This window comes from Pogona vitticeps, chromosome 8, assembly GCF_051106095.1.
Source record: "Pogona vitticeps strain Pit_001003342236 chromosome 8, PviZW2.1, whole genome shotgun sequence".
In the NCBI taxonomy this organism is placed as follows: domain Eukaryota; kingdom Metazoa; phylum Chordata; class Lepidosauria; order Squamata; family Agamidae; genus Pogona; species Pogona vitticeps.
The window spans coordinates 29,668,460-29,679,229 of NC_135790.1; the positions used below are offsets into that span (position 1 = coordinate 29,668,460).

Below are 10,770 nucleotides of genomic sequence, written 5' to 3' on the forward strand. Positions count from 1 at the left end.
CCATTTGTAAGGCCTTGACTGGAACTCACAGATCCCTTCATGAACAGGGAAGAGCCTCCGAAGACTCCTCCTGTTGCCAGAAGAGCTGCTCTGGGCCTCCCCTTGACCTGGCAGCCTTTAGGAAGGGCAGAAAAAAGAAGCCCCCCCACCCCACCCTGTGCTACTATTCACCCGCTGGAGGAACGAAAGGGAAGCATCACTAAGGAAAAGGCGGCAGAAGAGCCCTGGGGTTCCACAGGGCTTCTCCTCGGAATCCATTCCCAAGGGAAGACCTGCCCCTCCCCCGCTCCACACACCACTTATCACAGCTGAGCTCCGGGCAATGCGTTTTATTTGAGCTACAACAGGGCAGTTGTCCTTTTCAGCAGCAACACCCCCCCCCCCGGGCTCAGGCGCCAGACGCCACCGGGAGCTGCTGCAAGCGCTCAGAGAAAAGCCTGGGAAAAGAGATGAAACCAGTCCGTCTGTGGTCCCAGAAGGGGCGCGACTCCCCCGGGTGGCCCTCTTCTCCAAAGGACAACGTTCACCCAAAACCGACACCTTTGCCCGATGCTGACTTGTGGCTGCAGAGAAGCCCCACAGCCCCTGGCCGGGCACTGCGAGGGAGCAGAGCTGGAAGGAAGCAAGGGCAGGGGCAGGGCAGGGGCACTGGTTCTTCAGACAAACTCGGCCGCTCTGGACTTCTGAAGAGGCCCACTCTGGCCAGGTTCCAACTCCTGCGAGTCCCCAGCCCCCAAATCTGCTCCGGTCAGGCGAGCGGAGGGAGCGCTGGGCAAAGGCTCCGCCTTCATCTAAGTGCTCCGCTTGGAGTGCATGAGCAGGTCACGCTGCAGACCAGCATCAAGGGCGGCCGCGGATTTGCCGGGGGGAAGGTCGGTGATGAGGGTGAGCTTGTTGAAAACACCCCGGCCAAAATAATCCGCCACCACCGAGAAGCTGTCGTTGGAGCACTTGAGCTGTTAAGAGGGAGGGAAAGGGGTCACTTTGGAGGAAAGGTCCCTCGTTTTAAGAGGGTTAGGATCTCCCCACACACACACACACACACACACACACACACACACACACACACACAAAAGCACACACCTGGTGCTGGAACTGGTCATGCAAGTCCCGCTTCTGTTCTTGGGCACGGATCATGTCCATGACTTTGCGGTTCTCTGGCAGGCACGTGGGGCACTCCGACCCGCTCTCGGAGTAGCTCTCAAAGCAGTGCTGGTGAAAAGAGTGGCCGCAGAGGAAGTGGACAGAGGGCAGCTCCAAGGCGCTGGTGCAGATGCTGCACTTGGTCTTCTGGAAGATCTTGGGACTGGGAGGCAAGAGGCGCAGGGGCTGTGTGAGCAACGCCCCCCTCGCCCCACTCCGCCCCCCCCCCTTGGCCAGGGCCCCCCCAGCCTGCCTCAGAACACCCAGCTTAGAGCCCAGAACCGACCCCCTCCCCCAAATCCCAGGTCTCCTGCAAATGAAACCCGGGTTTGCTTCTCTTTCGTAAACAACATTTCCAGCCTTTCCCAAGATCTGGGAAATGCATCCTCACAGAGAGAGCAGAGCCGTGGGTGGAGGTCAGGAAAGCAGGGGCTGAGCCCTCGGGGGTGGGGTGGGGGGGAGGCTTCCTGCAAAAGACAAAATCAGGTCCAGGAACGAGGTCTTTCGACTACCTGGCCTTGAGCTCCTCGATTTCCTTGCGAATCCGCTTGGTCTCCTCCCGGTACTTCTGAATCCTCTGCTCGTCTTGCTCGATCTGGTGGCTCTGCCTCTGCAGCTTGCTGACCAGGTAGTCCTTGATGACCGACAGTGTGGCCGTGGAGTTGTGAGCCAGCGTTTGCACCACTAGGACAAGAGGAGGACCAACACTGTTCCCATAACACTAGGGGAGTCCCTTGTCTCCCCAAAACACACACAGGAAGCCACAAGCAACTCTCTCTTAAGAAAGCCGACCCGACCTAACCAGGGCACAATCGTCAGGACGCGGCCCTGTGCCAGGCCTCACCGAGCCCTTTCAGAAGAAGAGCTGCCACCTCGCCTGCCTCGGGTTCCGCCTGCCGCTTGGCGCTCTCGGTTCTCCAGCCCTCTGCAACAGGCAGCCCTCTTCCCAGACAGGCTCTATCTACCCTGCCCCTCCGCACCAGTAGCAGCAGTGGGGGGGGCTCCCCCTCACCCAGCAGCGGAGGCATGAGGTTCTTGGTCTCGATGTGCTTGAGCACCGCAGTGATGTACTCCTTGCAGTCTTCCTCCTTGTGGGCAAAGTAGCCCAGGGCCTGTTCCCAGAGGCAGGCCTCCTGGTCGCCGTACAGCTCGCAGACCTCCACCACCTTCCGGTACTGCTCGTTCTGCATGTGGTAGTGCATGATCTGCTGGAAACTGGGGAGTGGGGGGGGGAGGGGACAGGTGAGAGCCAGGGGCACACCTCTCTGTTCCAGGCCAAAGGCACATCAGCGACGTGTGTAGGTGCATGCATGCATGCGTGCACCCTCCGTGGCTCGACGGTTTCCTATCCCACTCTCCGGGCGCCATGCAAGCCAGGATTGCAGAAGCTCCCTGCCCTTTGGAAAACATCAGACCCACCCCCAACAACATCCCAGAGGCCTAGCCAAGGGGTGGGGGGGCTCCTCCCCACACGCACAGTTTGCCCTGTTCGTAGAGATACAGGATGCCGTCCTTGAAGTTGTGCATCTGGCACAGGACCAAAGCCTTATCGAAGACGCTCTGGAACCTCCCGCTCTTCAGCAAGGAGAGGGCTTCGTTGTGCTGCTTCTCCTTGACCTGCAAGGGATCCAGACCCACAGGAGTGGCACCGTCTGCAGGGCTCCCCAGGCAGTGGGGCAGGAGCTGCGAGGAGGCCCAGATCCTAGCACACACGCACCCCACCTGTCACCCAGCCAAAGGCCCAGGGGCTAAGGAGGGCTGGCCTCTTTTACTGCAGGCGCCTATTCAGGCTGGGCCACCAGAGTCTGGCCACAAATAGCTCTGAGGGGAAGCCTCCCCTAAGCAAGTCCAGCCGGGATCACAGAGCCACGGCACTGGCTCTGAGTCACGGGAGAAGGTGCGTTTGAGACACACCTGCGGGTCCTTCTCGTGGGCCCAGTTCTGGAGGCGGAGCTCCAGCAGAGTGTCGTACACGCCCTGGGGAGAGTTTGGCTGCACCTCCGACATGTGTTCCAGGAAGGCCTTCAGCTCCCGGGAGTTGTTGGCAAAAATGGGGATGAATTCCTCCGGATTGGCCTGCATCAGACAAGGAGGGAGGAAAGCACCAGGCAGAAGCCGCCCTGCCCCGGGGAGCCCTGCCCCCGCCTTCCCAAGCGAAGCCCCCCGTCCTGCCCACAACGTCCCTGAATGCCTCCTCTGGCGAGGCCTGTCCGTGGCCCCAAAGCTCTTGGCAAGTCTGGGAAGCAATGGAGCGACGGCAGTGGAGCACATCTGAGCTGGGGCGGGAAGCAGCCAGGCGGGGGCTCCGAGAACCGATGCTTTCGCTTGGGTGCTCTCCGCCTGCCCTCCCTGACACCCCCACCCCCAAACTGTCCAGGACACCTGGTTTTCAAGCTGGGCTTCTCTCCACAGTATCTCTGCAGGTGAACAAACCAGGCTTTCCTGCAGCCTGGGATTTTATTTCCCAGTGAGTGTTTTGTTAAGGGAACAGCAGGAACCATACAGTCACCCCGCTGTCAGCAGAATCATCAGGGGCACAGTCAGATCAAGGGCCACACTACGGCTTTGCTACTGCCATCATACCCGTGGCCAGCCCCAGCTGCTACCCATACCTTCCTCCCTTCCAGCCCAGAAGGGCCCTCGCGCTCCCCCGCCGGCCGATAGTCCGTGCACAGGACTTTCAGCAGCTCTGTGGTCTCCTTGGGCACGTGATGCATCAGGATCTTCCCGTAGCGCTTCATGTTGCTCTCGGCCTGCTCAAAGGGCAGCTTCCCAATGTAGCGCAGGGCCTCCTGGTAGCTCTGCCAGAGAAGGAGAGGGAGACCGAAGGAGCTCATCTCCTGCTCACATGCCTCTGGAGGGCATCAAGCGGCTCAGCAAAGGGCTGCAGCAAGCCCTTGCCCAAATATCTTGGCATGAATGCTACGAGACACCCTCCTTCTGAGAGTCCAACTGGACCTGATACGGCCATTATTTCAGCAGGAAGTGAAAAGCCGATTCTGCCCAGACGTTCAACGCTGAGTGAGTTCCCATTCTATTGATCTGCTGGTTTTGTTCCCTCTCCATTCTTCAAACTATATTTTAAGTTGTGTTACACAACCACAAACTCTCTTGAGTTTTTAATACTGTTTAAGACAATGTTACTGATTACTTGAACTGACATCAGGGCATAATACAAAAAGAAATAAACATACCCAGATACTAAACTGGGAAGAATATAAAGGGTTGGCACTGGGATTTTTGTTTTTGTTTTTTAAACAACCTGCTGTTGTAGTCCTGGCTGCTTTAAGAAAGGAAAAGGCGGCATTGCAATGGCCAAATGATGCAGCTATTTGGGGGGTGGGGGGTGGGGGTATGGCTACCAGCTTCCCAAGCCCTTGCAGGGCAACCACCTCTCCATCTGCACTGTGAGGACACCAATTCTTGGGTTTCTCCCCTTCTCCATGTTTTGCAGCAGTATCGAAAGACAGCTGTCTGGTGAGAAAGGGACAACAGGTCTCCCAGACCTCTCCCCCCCAACTTCTCCGGCATCCGCAGGCATTCCATGAAGTCTGCTTTCGTAGCAAAAGGGGCAGGCAGGCCTCACCTTGATATCCTCCAGCTGGATCTTGAGGTACCACTCGTGATGCGCATGCTTCTCGGCCAGATAGACAGCATGGGAGTAACAGCCTGCCTGGCGCAGCACCTTGATGGCTGTCTCCACATCAAAGTGGACCTCGCTCTCGCTGGTCTACGTGGGAGGGAGAGGGCAGAGGTGGTGTAGGAGGGGCAGCCCAGCTTCAGGCATCCAGCCTGCCACAGAGAGCCAACGGCACATCCAGTCTTAACTCTTTGCAGGCTGCATGGGGTCCTCCTTGGCCCCAGCAACTAGCCCAGGCCACGGCTGGTAAACCACCCTTACCCACCCTTCTTCTCAAGCAAATGCAAAGCCTCAGTCTGCAAAGGAGGAGCCCCCAGCTCCTCTCAGGGTGGTGTGGTCTCAAACAGCCCCACCTTTGATAAGGAAGCTGATCCTGTGGAAGTGCCCCTCCACCTCCCACCCCCAGGGAGCCCCTTCCAGAGACCTTCAGGAGGAAAGTGGAGCAAAGCCCCAGAAAGCGAGGGAAGCTGCTCTGGCAATGTGGGGCAAGCTCTTGATGGCCTGGGCCTCCTTTCCGCTGGTCTACTGCTTCAATTCACTCTACAGGAAGAGAGCAGCTGAAGGACGGGTCCATCGTGTATTCCACCCACCCACCCACCAGGACTATCGGGGCGTGCTGGGGAATGCAGGCAAGCCCCTCCCAAGAGCGGTCTAGGCCCCGCTGCCCCCTCCCTCCCTCCCCCTCCCTTCCACCCCCCCCCCTTGCTGGCACCTTGATGAACTCTTCCAGTTTGGAGATGTCCTTCAGCTTGGTGTAGCAGTTAAGCAGCAGAGTCGTGTGGTCCGCGTTGGCCAGGGACTGCAGGTGCAGCATCTGCAAATAGGCCGTCAGGTTGTGTATCCGCTGAGCATCCAGGAACTTGCGGATGACATAAGACGGCTCCAGCTTCCCAATGGTACTGAGAAGAAAGAGAGTTTCAGGGGACCCTGTCCCCCGTCACGGAAAACCAAGGGCCAGGAGGGCCCCGGGAACCCACAGGTGTCACACAAACACCTAACGAGCACGTCCCAACTCCCCAGAAAGACACAGAACCTTAAAGTGCCTTCCACAGATCAACCCACAGGGACTGGTGTGGCAGGAGGGTGGGCTTATTCCCCGCCTCCTGGGGGGCACAGCAAGGGTTGAAGAAATGCCCCAGGGAACCTGTAAGGGGATGATGGGCGGGGCACCTTTGTGCAGCTCAAGCAAGGCTGCAGCCAGCCTGGTGACTTCACAGCGTCGCTATCTTCACTTCCTGCCTCTCTCCGCACCCCCACCCCTCAACTCAGTGAGGCATGAGCAGCCCTTCTCCGCCCTGCTCTCTCCTCAACACACTCCTGCAAAGTAGGACAGGCTGAGAGTCTCGTGGGAAACAGAGCTCAGCTCTCCCGAGTCCCGGTCCAGTCCGGCCACCCAGCCACCCTCGCCCCCACAGCATCCAGCAAGACAAGACTCCGCCCGAGGCCTCCCGGGCCCTACCGGATGTACTGCTGAATGGCCCCGTCGTGATTGCCCTTGTTGTACAGATGGTCTCCGTACTGGCGGAAGATCTCGGACAAGCCGTCGTTGTCCAAGTGGTGGCTCCTGGCCAAATTGATGGCCATCTCAAAGAGGTTCTTCTTAAACAGCATCTGTTGGGAAGAAAGCCCTTCTCTGTGAGGGAGGGGGTCGTAAGCGTCATTCAGGGGGGCCTCCAAGCCCAGGCTTCAACCCCTTACGATCCCCACCTTGGTCCCGCAGAAGCCCGTGGTGGCCTTGGCCGACCCTCCTGCCCGATGCAGGTTCAGAATGGCTCCCACATCCAAAGGCCCTCCCTGCCCTGAGGGAGCTGGTCTTTAACCAAGCTTCCGAGGGAGCCGCAGCAGGCAAGACCGCAGCTCTGAGCGCAGCCGCCTCGAAGGGACGTAGTGGCACTCTCTTGCCTCCAGTTTGGTCTGTGTGTCCTTCTCCTGCAGCGCGTGCAGCTTTCGATCTCTTGTCAGCACGTACAGGCATCCCCACTCCGCCAGGACATCCACCACATCGTCAAAGACAGAGCTGTAGGCAATGAACTTGTTGCCCAGGTCATAAATGTTCAGGATTTGCTTGTCAGAATTTTGTGGATCACCCCCAGCAAATTCAGATCTGCCACAGAGAGACCAAGAATAAAGGAGGCCATTCTCTGCCCAGCTTCTTCAAGACTCCTGCTGTCTACCTTGCCTTCAGACCTCCATGTTTCTGGGCAAACAGCAAAGCTGACTCACATACCCTTGGGCAGGCAGCTATTCAACTGCCTGGCCTATTCAAGGACTGTCTAAGCACCCAAATTCTGCAGCTGTCTGAATGAGGCAGGGCTCCTATTCCCACCCTCCCTACAGATTCACCCATCTGGCCAGCCATTCTGTAGCCCTAGGGAGCTTTATAGGCTGGTCGAAGGAGTACCTGCTTCCTGACTGACAACACATAGCTAGTAAAACTTTCCAGGGTTTTATGACAGCTACGTTCTCAATTTGCAATATCTGTACAAATCCCACTGAAAGACCTCGGTAAAGCAGTGGTCCTCAACTTTGGGCCCCCAGATGTTCTTGGACTTCACCTCCCAGAAATCCTGGCCAGCAGAGGTGGTGGCTTCTGGGAGTTGTAGTCTAGAAACATCTGGAAGCCCAAGGTCGGGGACCAATGCCGTAAAGCCATGTTAGGCTAACACCCCTCATGGCAGATGAGGAACAAAAAACAAGGAAGAACTTGCAGGAGACATTAAACTTCTTCTTGCCCTCAGGAACGTGGACGAACAGCCCTCCCGGGAACAACAAGACAGGATCGGAGAGAGCAGGAAGACAATACCATGCCCACGCCCAATCCTACATCTGGTTCAAACTGCCAACTGGCACATGAGTGGGAAAGGGCAGGGCCACACGAAAGCAGCGACTCTGCTGTCCTGGGGGCCAGCCTTACTTTGGAGAGGTCTTCCTGTCCTTCGACACGATGATGAGATAGCCCCGATACCAGTGGGCGATCAGCTTCTGGCCCTCGAAGGCGAAGCAGGGCCCGCGCTCATCCGGCTGGTAGAGGTACACGCACTCATCTCCTGCCACAATGAACTGGAGGTCCTGGGAGGGGTCGCTGAGCGTGGAGCAGCGCAGTCCACAGCCCCGACTGTCCAGCTCCAGATGGGGATAATCCTTCACGGACAGTGTGTAACACTGCCAAGAGCACAGGAGGGATGCGACAATGAAGTGCTGGGTGCCACAAGGGAGGTTCCTGGACCAGCTGTCCGGGGGGGGGGGGGTTCCACCCCTTGTCTCTACCCCACTGTCAACCCATCCTCTCACCTGGATGTTCTCAGTCGTGGCAACAAACAGGTGGGTGGTTTTGCCAGACTGGCGGAAGGCAAGGCCTGTCACCGGGTAACTCCCTTCGTGGAGAATCTGGGTTTTGCTGTGCCGATCCCTCGTGATATCTCCTTTTGTCAGTACGATGCTCCCATCCGCAAAGCCTGTAGGAGAAAAGGGAGCCGAGGTAACAAGCTCCATTGCATTCCTAGTTATTAAACAAATGTACGGGAAGGCAAATGAAACTGCAGAAGCATGGGAACCAAAGGAATGTTCTCTGAAAAAGCCCTGTTGCTGTCGTCATGTCGCTTCCCCACTTCTATCAACTGCTAAGTTCCAAACCCCTCAACTGTTAGCAGCCCTGGTCCAGAGCTTGCAAAGACAAGGCTGGAGCTCCCTCTACTCTGTCATGTTAGGTCTGGTGTTGCTCCCGTTTTCCCCAAGGCTGTTGCCTTTTCCAGGGAATGCTTGTTTTCATGACCTCTCCAAAGCACAACAGAGCCGGGCTGGTTGTTTTAGCTTCTTCTTCTGATGGTCAGGTTGGCCTTTGTCTAGGAACCCACTTATTGGTTCCTCTCTGGCTTTGCGATTCCTGCTGCCATCTGCTCAGTCCTTAGAGCTCACTGCAGCATTTTTGTTTCTACTCACCAATAGCCATGAAATTGAGATTTTCGTGGACGGTGAGGCAAGACACGACGGTGGGCTTGTTGCCAGGGATTGCAGGGAAAATCCTTGTACACAGAGGATTCCCACCATCACGCTTTTCTAGATTCCAAACTTTGACCTATCAATCATAAGAAGAGTGTTCAGAGAAACTACGCTTCGGAGTTAACAACTCTCTCTATCCAAATGTTAAGTAGTGCTAGGACCAAATGATCCCCGTGAAACCTTCCAAGAGAAACCTCTGGACCCAGGATAGCAGATGTAACTATTGTGCTGGAAGGACACAACTATAGTTACCCACAGCTGAAGAGACCACTGTAGGACAATATAGATGTGAACAAGCTGGAGGAGACAGAAGCGTAGAAAGCAGTGCTAAGAGGGCTCCTTCTGCTTGGCCATGGGTTATGGTTACCATTCACAATTTCAACAAACCAAAGTAAAGGTAAAGGTTCCCCTTGACATTTAGTCCAGTCGTGTCCACCTCTAGGGCATGGTGTTCATCCCCGTTTCCAAGCCGTAGAGCCAGCGTTTCTCCAAAGACAGTTTCTGTGGTCATGTGGCCAGCGACGGGAGCTCATGTGGATTCGATCTCACGATGGCTGGTCTTCTGACCTTGTAGCCCAGAGGCTTCTGTGGTTTAACCCACGGCGCCACCACATCCCAAAGTAGCCCCTACCAATCCAAATCTCTGGACACCCTGGTTAAAAGTTTAAGTGCAGAAACACACCAAGCAGTGGCTGCCGTTATTCTGCATTTCAGAACAGAGAACACCTTCTCTGTAGAAAAAAAAAGATCACAGTCACTTCCTGCTGCAAACGAACAAGGCTAGGTCTCCACTTCCTGACTTACCAAAGGGTTAATTCCTTCCTCATCCTCACCCACAGAAGCCAAAATATTGTGCTGTTTCAGCTGGTAAAGGTGTGTCACTCTCAGCTTATAAGCCTGGAAGCTGCTGAGCTCCAGGGAGCGGGGCAAGAACCAGATCTGGCCTTCCATATGTGGAGTCTCTCAGTTAAGGGATTTTACGCATAAGGAGCGTGAAGGGAAGGAGATGCCCTCTTTGTTCCGGGCTGTAACTCAAAGGGGTCGGCGGGCCCCAAAAGAGCAGGCATGCAGCACTCCCAGGGAGGGAGGGAGGGAGGGAGGGAAGGAGGGGGCAACACCCGTCTGGCCCACCGGGGGGGGGGCGAGGGTCCCCAGGGCCAAGCTCCCCACCCAGAAGCCCGGAAAAGCCAGCCCCTCTCCGGCAGCTTCCAGGCGCCCATCCTCCCACCCCGGCGGCGGTACTCCCCTCTCCGCGGTGCCTTCAGCCCCAGCCGAAGCAAGCTCTCTTTCGGGGCCCCACATCCTCCAGGGCCTCTCACTGAAACCAATGAAAAGGCAGGTTGGCGAACGGCTGCCTTCACAGGCGCGGAGGGGGGGGGAGGGGTTATGGGATTCCTTAGCCTTGTCAAGAAGCAGCCTCTTCTCTTTCCCCCCCCCCCCACGGGACGGCCGCTCGGAGCTGCTCAGCCGGGAGGAGGGAGGAAGAGGGGAGCGCTCTAGACGCGCTCAGAGGCACCCCTGCCCTGCCCTGCCCTGAACAGAGAGACGGCGCTCGCCGCAAGGATATCCCCGAAGACGAGGCTGCCCCTTCCGGAGTCGCAGACGGCGATGCCCGGCGGCAGGAGGACGGCCTGGCCTTCCGGCTCCAGCAGCGTCTCCGAGTCGAAGAAGGCGAAGCGCCGCCACTGCAGGTAGGCAGCCATCTTGACAGGCGGGCGGGCCCTCCCTCTCGCGGTGTGTGTGTGGGGGGGGCAGTCAGGTGACCGGGGCGCTTCCGGGAGCCCGCCTTCCCCGCCGCGGGGGATACTGGGCCTCGTAGTTCAGCCCCACTCCGCTCGGCCTGCCCCGCGGCGGAAGCAGGAGCGGCGCTCCGGAAAGGCCCTGTGGGGATTCCGACTCCCAGCATCCCCGGTGGCCATGCCGCCCAGGGGATTCTGGGAGTTGTAGTCCAACGCAGCCACGCTGCCGCACTCTTCACCTCTCGCTTC

The 10,770-nt window shown here is 57.5% G+C and overlaps 1 protein-coding gene across 2 annotated transcripts; it reads right to left on the bottom strand.

The window, feature by feature from the left end:
* Positions 1-650: 650 nt before the first annotated feature.
* On the bottom strand, positions 651-10,520 carry VPS11 (VPS11 core subunit of CORVET and HOPS complexes). Of its 2 annotated transcripts, XM_072979391.2 has the most exons (16): positions 10,346-10,520; positions 9,587-9,731; positions 8,723-8,858; positions 8,075-8,238; positions 7,698-7,945; positions 6,686-6,887; positions 6,243-6,394; positions 5,496-5,682; positions 4,730-4,873; positions 3,756-3,944; positions 3,058-3,219; positions 2,621-2,760; positions 2,156-2,358; positions 1,656-1,827; positions 1,084-1,306; positions 651-956 (listed from the first exon to the last, which is right to left on the bottom strand). In XM_072979391.2, exons 1-16 carry the CDS (start codon positions 10,483-10,485, stop codon positions 792-794), a joined length of 2,772 nt encoding a protein of 923 aa, XP_072835492.2. In that variant the 5' UTR covers positions 10,486-10,520; the 3' UTR covers positions 651-791. The 2 variants fall into 2 exon arrangements, with proteins under 2 accessions (XP_072835492.2, XP_078235660.1); XM_078379534.1 differs by lacking the exons at positions 651-956; positions 2,621-2,760 and having other exon boundaries at positions 1,117-1,306.
* Positions 10,521-10,770: the final 250 nt, after the last annotated feature.

What these genes read in the sequence shown, in the direction of transcription:
- VPS11 (XM_072979391.2), bottom strand. Translation starts at nt 10,485, where the DNA reads ATGGCTGCCTACCTGCAGTGGCGGCGCTTCGCCTTCTTCGACTCGGAG. An exon ending in CCACGACTGAGAACATCCAG is followed by an intron (nt 7,946 to 8,074) that starts GTGAGAGGATGG and finishes TGCTCTTGGCAG; the next exon opens with TGTTACACACTGTCCGTGAA. An exon ending in ATCGAGGAGCTCAAGGCCAG is followed by an intron (nt 1,307 to 1,655) that starts GTAGTCGAAAGA and finishes CTTGCCTCCCAG; the next exon opens with TCCCAAGATCTTCCAGAAGA.